At 35.6% G+C, this 18316-nt stretch overlaps 1 protein-coding gene and 1 long non-coding RNA gene across 13 annotated transcripts; both read right to left on the bottom strand.

The window, feature by feature from the left end:
- Positions 1 to 1113: 1113 nt before the first annotated feature.
- Positions 1114 to 6761, bottom strand: LOC113358511. 12 transcript variants are annotated; one of them, XR_003364609.1, is made up of 5 exons: positions 5758 to 6760; positions 5509 to 5620; positions 5102 to 5233; positions 4647 to 4738; positions 2587 to 4553 (listed from the first exon to the last, which is right to left on the bottom strand). It is a non-coding gene; the product is annotated as an uncharacterized LOC113358511 (long non-coding RNA). The 12 variants fall into 12 exon arrangements; XR_003364608.1 differs by having other exon boundaries at positions 2587 to 4738; positions 5102 to 5620; positions 5758 to 5922; positions 6059 to 6117; positions 6458 to 6759; XR_003364602.1 differs by adding an exon at positions 1114 to 1510 and having other exon boundaries at positions 2804 to 4738; positions 5102 to 5620; positions 5758 to 6750.
- Positions 6762 to 14710: 7949 nt separating this feature from the next.
- Positions 14711 to 16393, bottom strand: LOC113358510 (cationic peroxidase 1-like). Its single transcript, XM_026602105.1, has 3 exons — positions 16121 to 16393; positions 15640 to 15837; positions 14711 to 15525 (listed from the first exon to the last, which is right to left on the bottom strand). The coding sequence occupies exons 1-3, from the start codon at positions 16328 to 16330 to the stop codon at positions 14977 to 14979; spliced, it is 957 nt and encodes a 318-aa protein (XP_026457890.1). The 5' UTR covers positions 16331 to 16393; the 3' UTR covers positions 14711 to 14976.
- Positions 16394 to 18316: the final 1923 nt, after the last annotated feature.

Raw genomic sequence — 18316 nt, 5'->3', positions numbered from 1 at the left:
ATAATGTACTTGTTTTTTTAGTTTTGTACGAAGATGGAGCTGTGTATCCAGTATGAATACAACTTAGTGCATAATTATGGTTGTTATATTGGATGTAGGAATGTAAGATATTTATGGTTCTATGTACATATATCCAAACACATAGGGATTTACGGTACCTCGTCACGATCTCTTTAGCCTGTGCCTATTTGAATTCCAGTTTCTATAAATTACTACTTTCTATAAATTACTACTTTCTACTAAATCTTTTGATGTACTTTAAGTAAAGAATACACAACACCCTTGGACACCTAAGAATCATATAACAGCCACTGCTTAGGCATTCCCATGTACCATCAAAATTTATTTTCTGATTCAACTGGATAACATTAGTAATTGAAATCTCTGTGAACTTGCCACGCATGCAAGCGTCATTTTTCCATTCGAATCACCATTGTGCAATTGCATGCACTGAAAGTTGTGGTCTATGATGTATGCTGTTACCAAAAAAAATACACCACGCAATTATACATAACTACGCCTATGATCGCCATAACTGCGCCATTACACATTATACATGGATGTAACGGATCTTCGGAACACTTCTCAAATTAAGTCGTCGCTTTAACCGACAACAACCAATTAATAAGGGAGACATGGAAAGAACGATGCTGAACTTTTGTGGCTAAGCCAATACAGTACTAATGGTTGTTTGTTAAAACATTTTGCAAAGGGCCCTATTAATAGGTTCATAACCGATACCGCGGCTTCAAACTATAGTGAAGGACATTGGTCGTCTATTGCACAAACTCTTAAAGTGAAATTCAGGTTTAAAATAAATCTAGCACCTGCAGTCTCGCTAGCTAATTACCCACTCAAGAGACTCTTCTGATTCAGTGTAAAGCAATGCTGCACCAAATAACACTGGCAGAGAATGATGATTGATGCCTAAAATTGGAACAAAAGGTAACCCGCATATGCTTATCCCATATGAAGAACCAAGATAAACCACATCTCCAAAATAATGGTAGTCAATCCTTGCTCTAGCATCAGTCCAAAAGAAATTTGTCATTTGACCCTTTGAATCAACTTGGATTGAGTGAAAAAATGCTGGATTTTCAATTTTTTGCTGGCACTCAAAGTAATGAAGTATAGCTTCTATATCTCCCTCTATAAGCTCCCTCTGCTGTTTTATACTCAAAAACTTCCTTACTTCACCTCCAATAACACTACTTCCTCTTCCTTCAAGGTTCATAAAAGTCGTCATTAGATCCGACCTTAACCCAGCCTGCTGCATTTTCTGTAACATATCCGTTTGGTCACTTGCTACCCTCTTTATCGATCTCAGTTTATGTCTCTCATTTACACCCGCAAGCTTATGATTATGCTCTTCTACAATGCGAGAAATAACCCATTTATCTTCTTTTCTTTTGCCTTACACCCAGTCCTCAAATTAGTTTGTTCACTTTTTCTTAAACATTCTTCTATAGGTTTACATCTGGAATCACGTGCACCTTGACGCGAACATTCTCTGCTCAACGAACATTATAAATCGTCAGAAATCAAAATAAACCCAAAATCTAGTTACTCAACGACAGCAGCTACTTGTTCTCAACGATAACATCCAGAGAGAAGATCAGAATTGGGAGAAAAGAAAAGGAATGAAACCGTGATATCAATGGAAACATATAACGAACTGACCCGGGCAGTGAGATGACGAAACCAATAATTAGGAAACCGGTATGTTTGGTTCATCGCATGAAGCAAGGAAGTTTTGGTGCCGCGACAGTTCATTAAACTTAAACACTGGTTATTTTCTTCGCATATTATTGATCATGACATGAGATAAGAACATGTGCAGTAACTAAGCTTGAGTGTTTGGGAAGCATCACCAAATTATATCACCATCCCCAAATTGAATCCCATTTTAGGATCATGGATGCCGATAGCACATCTTTAGGGAGTATATCTAACTAGAGTTGTAAAAAATCTCTAAAAACATTTCTGGCACGCAAAAATCTCTAAAAACATCTTCCGTTGAGAGCCCAAATTAAGTCTGTTAAGTCTTTGGGTCTGCCTAAACAAAAGTTTCGGGAGGCAACGACAGGTTAGGCACTCTGTAAGTCTTTGGGTTTGCCTAAACAGAAGTTTTGGGGGCAAAGACATTCAATGGTATATCAGAAAATCTGTTTAGCGCACTAAATTCTGACAACTACGTGAAACATTGTCATGAAAAATGAAACTGATTGTGTGTCTCTATGGATAAAGCCGTACTGCTTAATAATCTTTGGCCAATTTTTTTCAAGTGCCATCTTTTTTTGTTGCTCTGTTAACACAACTTTGGCAGGATTTAAGCCTAGTGAGAAAGACAATATGCGGAGAGCAAAGAATTAGAAGCCATGATGCCGCTAGCGTTTCCAGCGAGATCATAACTTCTCTAAAATTTGGCCAAATCATGTCACTGGACTATTCTGCAAACCATGGGTTATCGCAGTAGCTAGAAGGCTGTTTTTATCTGTTCACGGTTAATGCTCTCTGTATTTACGTACACAGAGAAAATCAAGAAAGAGATACTTCTTACATAAACACCTAAGTATTCAAGCGGCAAATTTGTTTGATTCAAGAGATTCATAAAAATTATGCAGTCAGACAACAATGGAAGGTTTACTCAAATAGATAGCAGGTTCGTTCTACACTGGTTGGAAGCACCAGCATATTAGCTAGAAAACTATCTCTAGTCATATTCTTTTGGCATGACTAAGAAGAAAATAGCAACAGTAAGAAGACCGGGAGACCATCTTCTGAACCAAGGAGATAATAATACCTTAGCGTCATTAAATTGATATTGATAAACACGTCCAACTGAGCCCTCTCCGGTAAGGATATCCAGCTGAACCTAACTGTAGCCATCTGCAGTCACTTTAGTGGTTATGCAAGCGTTGATGTTGTTTCATGGTCACTTTAATGATTGTCAAATCACCCATCAATCCCTACAGAAGAGATCAGTCATACTTCTTGTTGAGGATGAAGAGTGTGCAACATCCTTCAACTCAATAAAATAAGTTAGGCACACTCTCCATCAACATGTAGCCATATGCAGTCACTTCAATGGTTATGCAGGCGCTGATGTTGTTTCATGGTCACTTTAATGATTGTTGAGGAGCTTGCGTACATAGATAAGACTGTGCATTCACCGACTTTCATAGTCAGGTTCCTGGTAGAGGCCCACGCCTGCAATAAGGAAATGTTAGTAATTCTCGTCCATATAAGACATTTGCACTAAATCGAAACAATTATGGTAGACACAACAAAATGAACAATATATGAATTTGGAATGTATGAGCCAACTGTCTATATGAGGACTTCTCTAGGTACAATTTTGTGGATTTCTAATAACACCAAAGAAACAAATGTATACGAAAGAGAGGTTCAAGCATCAGAAGGAGCCTTCCATTGACGAAGCTCTTGGCAATGAAGGGATGGGCTGTTTCATAGTCCAGTTCTTTTTCCCAAGATACTCCTCCCCAGCTCTTGTACACTCCGAAAAACGCTGTCCTGCAGGCCATGGTTACAACAGTTAAGAAAACGCACAACTCAATTAGAATCATCTAGGTCGGTATGCTTACACATATACATTGTTCCACACACATGCAGACATATATCATCAAAAGAAAACATATATATATATATATATCCATATTGAGCAGATCTAGTATCCCATAGTGTCCTCCTGAAACCTCACAGCAGTTGGCCGAGGAAAATTAATTCTTATGTGCTGCTCCTCTTGATTGTATAGTTCTGTTAAGAATTTATACCTTGGAAACTGAAAATGTCATACATTCATCAAGCTTGTCTGCACATATTTGAGAAGTCCAACTGGTATCATCTCATCAGGAGCGTAAGTCCAACTGTTATCATCCTCACTATATAGTCCAAATTTTTGTATAATGGGAATTACCAACTATTATGCATCCTTGATTTTTTGAATTTACAGATACTTAAGATTACAAACATAACAGTTGAAACCATCCTTACTACGAAGCTGACTTCTTCCTTGACCTCCCTTATCCTTAAAAGACAATCCATTAAAGCCACAGATTCTCCCAACTAATAGCAAACTCAAACCAAAACATAACTAATAGAATTATGCAATCTCTCAAACAGATTGCATTCAGAAGGTAATTCCTATCACAAAACCGACGGCAAAAAGTGCCAATAGATACACTAAACATGCATGCATGAATATCAACGTTGATACTCGGTATAAGCGAAGGGGAAAAAAATAAAATTTTATTTAAGCTGAAGACATACCTTCCAAGCAGCTCATGGTTAATGAACATAAAATATCATTGTGGCACATCACTATTACCGAAATGTAATAACACAGAAGATTTCTACATTAGCAGCCAATTCCTGATACAATCCAAGGGTACAGTGGGTGCTATATTACCTGAGAAATATAATGCTGAATTACCTGAGAAACCCAGGTGTGAACTGAACAATTCCAGCAGAAAAGGAAGTCGTAAATGGAAGACTACGGTGTTCAATTGGATGATCCGTGGGGTCATCCAAATCTGGGTTAGAAGCATGTAAATATCAAGTTTAAGAGACCACACAATATGCAAAGCCCATGAACGCACTGTATAATGTTCCGGATTGTGGCTTACATCCAAATATGCTATCGGCCGATCTCCTTGTGGCGAAAACAACGAAACTTAACATCGTTGTTTGTGGATTGAGGAGGTACTGATAACCACTGCTGCAAACGAATGAAGCAAAAATAATCAGAACATGAGATTCACAACAGTAAGAATATATAGACCCTAAAAAAATTCAAACCCCCAATAATTCAAACGAACCCTAAAGTTCGGGAATATATATAAAATAACAAAGCCCTGATAAGGTTTAGGACTTACTGAAGAGTGTGCAACATCCTTCAATTCAATAAGATAAGTTACGCACACTCTTCATCAACATTCCCATCAAGGAATAAAAAGATAACATCCAAGACCCCGAGTACTCATGCTTTATTCCCGAGACAATGGGCCAAGAAGGTCGTCTATTCACTATCACGATTAATCTTAGTATTCAGCATAAAATCAACGAATCAGAAGAGATGTACCTAAAAGGTGAGGGTCGGTCTCGATACCAGAGAAGGAGTGCACTATATTACGGAATGCTTGAGATCAGTAACTAAAAGGTTGGCGAGCAGCTCCGTGCGTATGAAGACGAATAGACAACCTTGCGTAGCTTACTGGTATAGGTGGAGCATGGATTGGTATATGCACTGTCAATCCCCAAGCATTGAAATATTCTAATATCTAAAATCCGTAAAGGTTCAAGAATCCTCCAATAATTAGCACATGCATGTATTTTGAATAGCGCATGTTTGCCTTGCTATGCTTGATGCACAGAAGTCACTCATTAGAAAAAAAAAAACAATTTCAATGCAAATTTGAATTTTAACAATTGAGAAATAATGTAAGCATGCAGTCGAATATCATGGAATAATATGTGTTATGGAATTACCATATTGAGAACTTTAACGAATTCTTGTGTATGATCTCAGAGGGAACCTTTGACGCATGAAAGGTCTGACTTATTTTGCAGTTCTGGCATACTGAACTTTGGTTTTGTTAATCTAAACATTCGAGAAAAAATAAAGAGTCAGCCATTATCAGCTGCAAAGGATTTAGATGCATATTGGAAAATGACAGATGCCAACAACAGATCCTAATGGAAAGATTTTAGGCTTTTCACAAAAGAAAAAACGCTTACCTTATACTTCAATCCGTGTCTAAAGCATCATTCCTGAAAAGGTTTGATGATTTACATTGCATACGCTTGAATAGTAAGTTAGCAAACAGGGCATCAGCAATGAGGCATCAATCTGCTATGTGATCCAAGACCTGACATTCCAAGCTCTGCTATGTGATCCAAGACCTGACCATCCAATCCAAGAAAACAGCAGGAGCACAATGAACAATCTTACTATTTGCTAACTTTAAGTGGGTTAGTGTTGATATACCTAATCACAAACACTTCTCTAGTAGCAAAGATTAGGCGTATAAACACAAACCCAGTTTAGTTAATAGCAGTTGTTTCGAATTTTCTGGGCATCGCCAGCATAGCTTCCATCTTGTTATTTTCATGAAACAGAAGAAAACGAATCATTGCTGATGTATACAAATATGCAGATATAATATGGACCTAATTATCAACAAAAAATAATAATAATAAGCTGGATCTGTAACGTTGGTTTAACTGTCAACAACAAAATATTGCCAGAAATAATGCAGTGAAGAAAGCAACATCAATCAACCAAAAACCCTAATCAATCCCAGAAAAATAAATACCCAAAAACCGAATACGAATTTGAGACAAACCACTGCAAGACTTAGATTTTGGTTGGAACTGAGACTAACTAAAGCTTGAATTTTATGAATTAGGGTTTCAACGATTTCTTGCTGCAAGTAACCTGCTAGATAAGATGAAGAAACAATAAATCTCTTCTTCGTCTATTCCTCCCAGTCGCCTCGAATCCAGAACATATGCTAAAACCCTAGGATTTTTAAGCCTCTGATAAATCGGATATACAAACCAAATGAAAAACTCGAATTACCCGGCGTTAACTTCGATCTGTGGCGATAATTTAGATAATTAATAGGGGAAAGCCATTTTTATTAGAGGGAAAGCTGATTTTAGTCTAGGTTATTTGATTCCGGGTCATCGTTGGGTAAAATAAGCTTTCCCCCTATCAAAAAATATCTCATGTAGTTTAGTTTGTTATGCCACACCGTATACACTTCCCAAACTAACAGAATATATCCCATTTAACCCTAATTTTGTTTTTCATTATTTATTTATTAACAAACCCTAAGTAACGTCAAAATGCTTAGATTATTAATTTGATTCCGAACGTGAAGTGGAAGAAAATTATTATATCTAGTTGTTTGATGTAGAAGCAGAAGAAAAGCAACACGATGAAGAACTATTACAAGAAAATCAATTGACTGACTTTTTTATACAATCTGCTCCTTTTCCTTTGTCCATGGGGTTAATTAGGATATGCTAGATATTAGTTTACAGATTAGAGATGCAACAACACTATGTTGGAGGCGATGAAATTGGACTTGACTATGCAACTCGTCCTGCTTCTTCCAATAGACTTAACTGAATTTTTTACAACCAATAAGGTATGTTGGGTTGTATTACAAACTTAACTCTAAAATATCGTCAATCACATGTATTTATGATACTAAAGTGTTCTGTTATTGTATATTTTATTATAGGTATTTGAGTCCAGGGAAGCGGTTCGTGATTGGTGCATGGAATTAGGAAAAAATCGAAATTGCGTCATTGTTTGCAAGTCATCAAGGGCAAAAAATCTAGATACCAATGGAAAAGGATCATATCTAGAAATGCAATGCGAGAGAAGTGGCTTGCATGTCAGCCACAAGGGTAAAAACCATATACCAAAGACAACAAATGTGAAGAAAAGGCATTCCGGTACTTAGAAACGCGGGTGTCCGTTTATGCTCAGTGCTTTTTGTGGAGATGATGGAAAATAGGAACGACCTGCAAATTACTATTGAAGCTGACATAATAGGTTTGTTTGCTTTTATTTTTGATAAAGTTCTCTCATTTGTCATTTGTCTGTCCGATACCTGTGAGCACACAAACCTGCGAGGGGGTCCGAACGCTCACAATCAATCATTATCATCTAAAGAGATTGTGATGATGATATCCTGGTGTTGTTTCATTGGCTCAAAACCTTCGGGTTTATCATGGCCTCATCTAACAACTCCATGCGAGGCGTTTGCGCATGAGATATAAGTATTAAGGAAAACAAAACATATAAGTAAACATGTAAAGTGCTGAAATATAAAAAAGACCAAGGTTTACGTGGTTCAGCACTAAGGCCTACATCCACGGGGTTTGTTGTTTTACTATGTTCTTCACGGTTACATGAATAGTCGAATGACTTTTGGGTTTACATGTTTCTCTCTTCTAAGTGATTAACTTACCCTTGCAATCTCTCTCTCTCTCCTTCTCTCCCTGATTTTTCCGATCCCCCTTCCTCTTGGTGGAGATTGGGTATTTATAAGGTTAGAACGTGGGACCCATCTCTGAAGACCGTTGGAACCTTATCTTCTTGTGTCCTTGCGTCCATCACGCGGAGGTCTGCGTTTGCCCCTTGATCCCGCAGAGGCATCCTCGCTCGTTCCACAGGTTGGTCGACACATACCCTGCTCAGAGTGTTTAATGCGGGTAGTTGAGGGGTCTGCTCGTGTCAGACAAGTGTCTTCTGCCCCTGTCAGTCCGTGTCAGCTAACTTTCTCTCCACCGTTGATCTTAGCTTCTCTTTTGGGGATGAGATAAAGTAACTCCTCGGGGTTTATTTGGTGTTTCGTGACGCATCATGTTTTGATGTTTTGGCCTGCATGCTTTCCACATATCTTTTTATATACACGTGTCTGATAGTGAGATATATGTGTACACAATACCAGTTCTGTTGCTGCACCTATATCATACAATCTACACGAAGTTCATACACACGTTTGAAGGGCGATATGGGAATCTAAACTTGAAGAAAAAATGATATGGGGAAAGCTTATTATTATACTTACCCAATATTGACTAAAAGTCAAATAATTTAGACTGGATCAACTTTCCCTCTAGTAAAAGTGGCTTTCCCCCTATTAATTATCATAATTTAATACGTATTCTTCTGTTCGGTTTAATTAATACGTATTCTTCTTGTAAGATGAAGATATGCTTGACATTATTAATCAAATTACAAACCAAAATAAAAATTAATAAATTTTAATACCTAATTGTTTGGATGCATGAATCCGGCTACAACAACCCTAAAAAGCTGAAACCTGAAAAACAAATCAACAGCAAATTAACGATCTGATTCCGATCATGAGAAAAGGGAGATAACCACTAGGTTTCTTATATATGGTAAATCTCATTTTATTTGCTTTTTTTTCTCCCATCGTTTTAAATAAGTGTAGCCCCCTATCATTTCCATCCGTCCAAGTAAAACGAAATCCAGACGATAATGACCGCGAGATAACCCTCTCCGGTGAATCCTGACCATTATTTGACTATTTGATCAAGGAGTTAATTACCACATCTTTTTGTAACTATGATTCACTGAAATCAGTCCAGAAGTAACACCTTCCTTTGTTCCCTGTAATTCCACATCCTGATGCCATATCGATAACCACTCTCTCTCTGCAGATTGATCGATTTCATTTCAGCTCCGAATGAATCTTCTCGGTGTTTATGGAGAAAGAGATCCAGATGAACATATAATAAGTTTGTTCTTTATTCGTGACTATCAATGTTTGATTAAAAATCTTTTATTTTTCGCCCACACGCGGTCAGTTAATATTACCCGAAATTTTCCAGCCGTCCAAGCAAAAAGGGTATATTAATTAAATACCCTTAGATTTGGAACTCTTCAAAAATACTCCTTATCACATTATAAATATACCCCTTCTCTTATATATTTACTTTATCCATTTAGAAATAAATTATTTTAGTAATTACTTAAAAAAATATTATTTTAGTAATTTATTCCACGTGATATTTTTCTTTATTTCAAAAAACAATAATTTTCTATTTCGATCACTCCATCACCGCCTCAAACTCCACCGACCGCAATCACCACCACCACAACTCCACAACCATCACCACCGCCACCACCGCCTCACAACCATCACCAACATTCCACCATCACAACTCCATCACTCATCGTCACCGCCACCACTACCGTCACTTTCATAGCGACCACCATCGCCTCCAAATCCACCACCGTTGCCGCCTAGTTGATAACAAAATTGAAAATTTAGAAATAAGTTAGGTCCAAAATTTTGTATCAACAACCGAAGTTGATCCATATTTTGTATCAACAACCGAAGTTGACACCAAATTTTGATGTAAACAACCGAAGTTGATATCATATCTGTTGTCAACAAGTTGTTACCAAAATTGAAAACCCGGAAATTAGTTAGGTCAAGATTACGTGTCAACAACCCAAGTTGACACCAAAATCTGGTGTCAACAACAAAAGTTGATCCCAAAATCTGGTGGCACCACCGCCTCCACCGCCGGCATCACCACCAACACCACCAGCATGTGAGATAATAAATAAAATGATTTTCATCTAAATTTTTATTAATATTGAAAAGGTATTTATATGATTCAAAATTAAATGAATTACATTTTAGAAGACGAGGGGTATAATTATTGATGGATAAGGGTATTTGTGAAATCCATGAAAAAAAAGGGTATTAATAAAATTTCCACAAGCAAAAACTCCGTCCGGAGCTTCCTCACCGCCGGATGATGGCCCCCGTTTAACGACGCCGTCTGATAGCCCTAGCTATCGTGGAGACAAACCTCATACCTTTTCGTAACAATGATTTAAATCCAAATCCAACCGTAAACTTAAAATCTTCTGATTTTTTTTAATGCAGGATTTCTTACGGTTAAGTTTAGAAGAATCGTACCCAACCGTAAATCAACTTATGGTGGTAAACCTAACCGTAAAAACATACAAAATATGTATATATATTTTTTTAATTTACGGTTAGGAGTTCTTAGTTTACTAACCGTAAGTGAATGTGAAACCCTATTTTTCTCTCTATTTCTTCCAATTTAACCCTAATATCCGATGATCCTATTGTCTTGTTAGTTGGTTGTGATTATAGAGATTCTAATCAATGAAATTTTTTGAGTCACGGATTAATCCAAGATGATGAAACAATTCAATTCAAAAAAGATGGAAGGATTTACACGATGAAGGAGAGGAAGTTTAGAAGAAGAAGATGAACAAATTTTTGATATATAATTAGATTGTAGGAAATACCATATAGTCATAGGAATAATATATTAGAGAGAGTCTACTCCAGTTGACTCAGTCATGTGTCTATTTGGTCCTATTTGGGAAAATATATTATAGTTTGGTCCTAAGGTGATGTCTTGGATGATGTAATTGTCATCTTGTAATGGCAGAAATACCCTTTTAGATTAAGACTATATATATAGTCAAAAAGTAAGAGAGAAGAAATCATTCTCATATTTACTTTCTCTCTCCTATATTTTCAAATCTAGATTTTTTTTTCTTTTTATATTTCTTCCTGCTACTGTTTGAAGATGTAAACAATTTTTTTGAAGATTTGATTTGCTGCTACATCTTTTAAAGATGTTAAAGATGAATTCGTCCTTGTTGAAGATGAAGACGACGAAGACGACGTTTGTTTGAAGATTTTTAGATCCGAACTCGTGTTTGTTTTCTGTTGAAGATGAAGACGGCGTTTGAAGATAACGTATTCAAATCTGTTGATGAAGACGACGATGAACTTGTGTGTTGTTGAAGATGAACTCGTCAAATATGATTCTCTGATGGTGTTTGTTGTTGAAGATGAACCCTAGAAATATGTTGATGTTGAAGATGAACTCGTCAAACCCTAGATTTGAAGATGAAGATTTATGTGTTTTGTTGTTGCTGCTTAAGATGATAAAGAAGATGAAGATTTATATGGAGTTCATTTCTGAAATGAACTCTGTTTTTTTAGGTTTTTATATGGAGTTCATTTCTGGAATGAACTCTATTTTTTTAGGCTTTTATATGGAGTTCATTTCTGGAATGAACTCTTTTTTTTAGGCTTTTATATGGAGTTCATTTCTGGAATGAACTCTGTTTTTTTGGGTTTTTATATGGAGTTCATTTCTGGAATGAACTCTGTTTTTTTTTGGGTTTTTATATGGAGTTCATTTATGGAATGAACTCTGTTTTTTTTAGGTTTTCATATAAGTAAAAATTAACACGGAAGGGTACTTTTGTTTGTTTTATATTTTTAAATAATTATGGACCAAACAGTAAAGGCGTGTTTCCAAAGGACTAAACAGACATAGGCCCACGTAAAAAAAGGACCAAACGATATTTTTCCCAATTAGATTTTTATTTTATTTTTTAGGTTTTTATTTTAAGTGGAGGGTAGCTTAGACATTTTATATCATATCAAGATACCCCATAACCAAGTTTCTAGTTACTAGAAATCCATGTGAAACTCCTTTATTGGAATGTGAAGCCCCAATATCTATATTATAAGGTATAATGGTGTTTTTCCATATGGACGGTTATCTACATTTGGGACACATAAAAGACGGTCTAGATTTAAGTTTTTCAATCTACATTTTTAGCATATAAAGAAGGGTTGAGATTGAGCCACAAATTTAAGATTTTCAATCTATATTTTTAGCATACAAAGAGTGACCTAGAGTGTGCCACATATTTAATAAGTTTTTTAACTTCCTCTTCACCATCCCAATGTCATTTATTTGGGAGTTACTTTTCTCATTTAATGTGAAACCGTTTGTCTTATTCTAAATTAATTCCCTTTTAACTTAATCCCTTTCATAGTCAAAGTATGGATTTTGTTTTTTCGTTTGCAGTTAAAAGATATTCAAAAATGATTGTTCTCTATTCATTTTTACTCTTATATTAGGTTTCCTAATACCCATCTCATTGAATATCTTATTTTTTTATGTTGTCCAAATTAACTTTGACTTCTTCGGCCAAAATCAATAAGATTTTCATGGAAAATACTTAACGAAGAAAATGCCGGTTCCATCGTTATTGCCCTTAGATTTTTTAAACATTTTTTTAACTGTATTTCTACTTCTGCCGGAGAGTTTCAGCCTCTTATTTGGACTAAGTCATGTACATGTTGGTATCTATGGATTGGGGATTCCTGATTATATATTCTTTTTCTTTATATTATATTATATGAACCTTGAAATTACATCTTTTCATATTTATAATGTTTGGATGGTTTACAAAAAGAGTATTTGCGCATCTTAAATTTGAGATGAAAAAAATGGTTATATACATGCAGTTGACATAAAACAAAATGGTTATTCTCTTTAGCAGATACTCTTAATTTCTTTATACATAATCAACCATCTTCCTAATATTTCTTTTCAATTCAATTTAAAGTAGATTGAACTTTTACATCTTTTAGTCGAATTGATGCTTGAAGAATCGAGATAGTGTCCACCTTCATGTCAGGTATCTGTTTTGTCTCTCATTGTGAGTTTCCACGGCTATCACGGTACGTTACTAAATCCCATTGTTTTCCGTCCATATCATTGAATCTTTTTTTTTATATTGCAAAATTAACTTTGACTTCTTCGGCCAAAATCAAGAAGACTTTCATGGAAAATAATTAGCGAAGAAAACGCTGGTTCCACCGTTATTCCCCTTTAAATTTTTAAATATTTTTTTAACTATATTGTTACTTCTGCCGGAGAGTTTCAACCTCTTATTTGGACTAAGTCATGTACATGTTGGTATCTATGGATTGGGGATTCCTGATTATTTATTCTTTTTATTTATATTATATGAACCTTTAAATTACATCTCTTCATATTTAGAATGTTTGGATGGCTTACAAAAAGAGTATTTGCTTATCTTAAATTTGAGATAATAAAAATGGTTATATACACGCAGTTGACATAAAACAAAATGGTTATTCTCATAGAAGATACTATTTCTTTATACATAATCAACGATCTTGCTAATACTTCTTTTCAATTCAATTTAAAGTAGATTTAACTTTTACATATTTTAGTCAAATTGATGCTTGAAGACTCGAGATAGTGTCCACCTTCATGTCAGGTATCTGGTTTGTCTCTCATTGTGAGTTTCCACGGCTACTACGGTACGTTACTAAATCCATTGTTTTTCGTCCAATTTACATATCATGTAAATACACATACGTATCGCTTTTGAAATTAGTACGAGATTGCATATTTTCATTTTACCAATACTTTTTAAATCTCCTCCTATTACGACAAAAGGAAAGTTCTAGCACTACTGTTATTTGATTGGCACATCCTTGGTGTAAATTTAAATGATACCCGTATGAGGATTTGATTGACACATCCTTCGTGTAGGATTTTAAAATAGAATGATCAAAGATCACCCTCTCATGTGTTACTTCACAATCTTTGGTTGAAATCTGATGGTATCAATCAGATTTTCACGTATTGCTTACAAAATTTATGATTAATGAAAGTTTATTGAAAATTTCCATATACCAAGAACATAAAAGATGACCAAAAAATATCCTGGAAATGCATTACCTCCCTCCTAGGTTGATCGCCGACAGAATAGGAATTTAAAAAGGCTACCATAATTAGACCGCGTTTTAGGTTTAACAGTTGTTCAGTACCAACAGAATCTAGCATGCTGCAATAATTTTCTTTGAAGGTTACACTGATAAACCCGAATGGAAAAACTGATAGAACTATTCAAGCAATGACAAAGGGAGCCTAAAATCGAATGACGGGAAAAGATGAGCAACCAAGGGATTTCTTTACTAGGAGACAGGAACGTAGTTGAGTTTTCTGGGTTAACGTATACGAATTGACACTCTAACTGAATTAATAATAATTTTGTTGGAGATTCATTTTAATTATAAGTAAGAATACTACAAAAATTACAGTAAATGGAAATGATTCAACTGCATTCACAGACATCATCGAATGATTGCAACGGGTAGAAAAACGGTAAATGATAATTTGCCGGTATAGCAAACCATCACATTCTACAACTTCAGAAACAGAAAAACAATGGTGGAAAAAGGTTTCATTGCCAATCTGATTGCTGATAGATCGATCATTAGGTCCATCAGACTAACAACTAATGATATAAAGTAACATACATGATACAAATTCATAGTATTACGAAATCGTCACAATAATAATGTTTTATTACACATTGAACTCCTAATGAGTATGATTTACAATAATATAACTAATCGAACAAGTGAAGCAAACATTTCAAACCACAGCCCGTGCCGTTACGGCACGGGTCATATCCTAGTATAATATATAGTAAAACCCATTGTTTTATAATAAGAGCAGTAGTTAAAAGTACACGTAGTGATTCTGATCAGATGATATATATATATCCCCTTAGTTTATTTTTCTACAATTTGTTCTGATCTCACCCTTGTTTCCTGTAAGAGTATTAAGGTTACCCAATTTAATCATTGCATTCCCGAAGTCGGCAAAGAAAGCTTGAGAATCCTGACTGTATGTCTTCACGAAATCATCAGTAGAACCACCATTAAAAAGTTCTTGATCAGAATGCATCAAACCCCTCCTCTTAATAAGTGCTTGATAATAATTGTTACCGAATCGGTTTGGACTTTGATGATCCAAATTAGATAAATTATCGTCTCCGCCAGCGGAAGGACATTTAGATTTTCTGTCATTTGCAGCAGTTACTTCAACATTTGTTCCGTTGTACAAATGGTTGCGAAATAATGAACAGCGTGCCACACCAACAGAATGAGCTCCTGATAGAACTACCATTTCTTTAGCCGTAAATCCTTTATCAGTAAAATTCTTTATGAGAACTTGAAGATCTGAGAATGGAGATGGTAGATTATCTGCTTCGTTTCTATCTGCAGTCCTTGCATCCCTTCTTCCTAGTGGTACTTCCCATCTAGTACCTCCCAACTGTACATGTGCCATAGTTTTATTTTTATGAGTTTACTGAATTCATTTGTAGTGCATAATAACATGTTATACATACAGATTGTCAAGGAAGAGACAAGATTCGATTTTCTTTACCTCAACGACTGAATCACGTGCTGCAATGGCGATAATATCTGAACATGAGACGACGGGCCCTGGACATGCTTTGTCTAGTGCAGTCTTGATCTTGTCAATCAAATCGAACCCTCCCAGAGAGTTCTCGTTGGAAATAGAGTTTTTCTCACTATCAATACTAGGAAGATTAGCATCTAATAAGACCCCAGCGTCACATCCCTGTAGCCATGCACAAAAAAAACCACTAGCTAATTAAGTCGATTTCAATCATCCAGATATGTAAGAGTTCATTATTATTCGATCGAGCATGCCCATGGCCATGGATATCCTCGTACAATATTTATTTGCTCAAAAGCACATGATATTAAATTTTCGTCATGCTTTCAAGTTTACAGTTGTTGAAACACAGTCGCGGTCACAGAAACTAAAATTACTCGGCCAGCTAGGTGATGTCCAAAACATTAAGGAAGAAAAACAAAGTGGAGTGTGGCGGAAACCATACAACAACAAAACAGTCATGGAAGAATAACCGAATGAGTCTTGCTCCTGTTCCCTTATCCCTATTTATCGCGCTACGAACCGCAGATTGTACAATATCAGCAGCTGAAGAACACGTTGTAGCATAGAAAGATGGAGATAGTTGTGCATGAGAAACGGTAGCGAATATAAACAGAAAGAAAACAAGTGCTGGAGGATTTCTATAACAAGCCATGAAGGTAGGTAGTAATCCTTGAAACTCTGTGTCTGCTACATATTCCACCTTTCACTCCCCTTTTAAACCCTCGCCAGAAAGGTACTGTAACTAACTACTAAGTGAGACCTTTTTGGATGTATATGACATTTCTTAATTAATTATAATCAGGGTTCACGATTAAGAGAATTAATTAGTGCAAGATAAGGAATGGTTGCTGTCTAGTTGGAATCAAGTTCAGCTAATCGAGTTATATTATAAATAATTCCACTGAGAGCAAAAAAAAAAAAAAAAAAAAAAAAAAACTTGTTCAAGTATCTTACCATCATCGGAAACTTCGAAAAAAAAGAAGAAAGACGCCGTGACGTTGGTTCTACCAATAGCGTATTCAATAAGTGGCAAATTCTCGTTCTTCTTTTTTTCAATTTTTTTAGTTAGTGGTAAATTCACTTACGTTCAGTGCTCAATGCACCGAGTTTCTTGATCATGTACTCCAGAAGGCACCAGCCCAGGCACTAAATAGTAATGTATGTTTGACACGTAACTAATATATTTGATGCGTAACTAATGCACTAACTGAAAAGGATTGTCTCACAATAACCACGCTCTTTCTTTATTATCCTTCGTAGTTTGGGGCTTAGTGTATGTTGAGGTGTGAATTTTGGTTCTACAAGTCCTAACCACAACACACCCAATTCTCAAAAAGAGAGAGATAAAGATCAAAAAGGGATCCCCTCTATTGTACTATATGCCTTTTTATATACACTTTTCAAAAGTAACCTGTTATAGGGGCGACATGGTTTATTAGAGGGGCGACATTCTAATAGGACAAAAAGGGTCATTACATGATCATTCAAGGTGTCCCTTATAAAAAAAATACTGAAAATGACAAATTAATCCTCATAATTGATAACCTAGTTTAATGATGATAATCAAGTTTAGTGTTAATGATTAATTTCACTTATATTAACTCAACATCAAAACCAAAATCAGATTTTTAGAGTTAAAAAAAAAGTTTAGAGGAGAAGGTCAATCTCAATCAATTAAAGAAATTAACCAACAAAATGAAGAACCAGGACCTGAAAAAATGATCGGGTATACTTCTAAATTAGTCCCAACTAGCTTTTTGTTGCTCAAAGTTATCTAAAATACGTAAAAAGTTCATTTTTTTTACATTTTCAGAGTTAATTACGGTTGGAATTTTGCTAACCAACCGTAAATCGAAGTTACGGTTCGTAAAAGATGAACTACCAACCGTAACTGGTTAAATTTGAAGAAAAACCAATCGTAAAACCAGTTACGGTTGGTAACTAAATGCTCGATACCAACCGTAACTGAGTTACGGTTCGTAAACTAAAATGGTTACCAACCGTAACTGAAGAAAAATCTCAGATATAAGAACATACGGCTGGTAATTGTTAACTATTCCCAACCGTAACAACATCAAAATTTCCAGTTACGGTTCGTAATTGAGTTAAAATCAACCATAACTCACATAAACCCAGAAATTTCAATTTCAATTTTCATCTAAAACCCTAATTTTTGATAGAAATTAAACTTAAATCGAACAAAATAAACCAAATCGTAACTGGGTTTTCAAAACATACTTCATATAAGTCATTACGCTACACTTGATTAATTTTCGAATCGTCGATTAATCGAAGATGATGAAATTTTGAGTTTTAATGGAGGTTACGGTTGATGGGAGGAGGAGAAGAGAAGAAGAAAGAAAACAAATTTTCAATTTAGCTTTGATTTAGGTTAAAAAATGGGGAGGGTAATCTAGTTAATTTACACCCTTTATAGGACATCCCCTAACCAACTAGAGGGACATTACTATCACACTGCCGCCCCTCTAATAAACCATGCCGCCCCTATAACAGGTTACTTTCAAAATCCCTTCATTTTATGATATCATGCCACATGTCCTAAACCTCCTTAATTACTACATATGTCATCCCTTCTCAAATACAACTTCCTTCTTTCTTATTAATTCCTCCCTTGTCC

The sequence above is a fragment of the Papaver somniferum genome, chromosome 3 (assembly GCF_003573695.1).
Source record: "Papaver somniferum cultivar HN1 chromosome 3, ASM357369v1, whole genome shotgun sequence".
In the NCBI taxonomy this organism is placed as follows: Eukaryota; Viridiplantae; Streptophyta; class Magnoliopsida; order Ranunculales; family Papaveraceae; genus Papaver; species Papaver somniferum.
This window is presented reverse-complemented; position numbering and strand designations above follow the sequence as displayed.

Coding starts and splice junctions, on each gene's coding strand:
- LOC113358510 (XM_026602105.1), bottom strand. CDS start 16,330: ATGGCTTGTTATAGAAATCCTCCAGCACTTGTTTTCTTTCTGTTTATA. Junction 15,838..16,120: donor TCCATGACTGTTTTGTTGTT/GTATGGTTTCCG, acceptor GCATGGCTACAG/GGATGTGACGCTGGGGTCTT. Junction 15,526..15,639: donor CACGTGATTCAGTCGTTGAG/GTAAAGAAAATC, acceptor GCACATGTACAG/TTGGGAGGTACTAGATGGGA.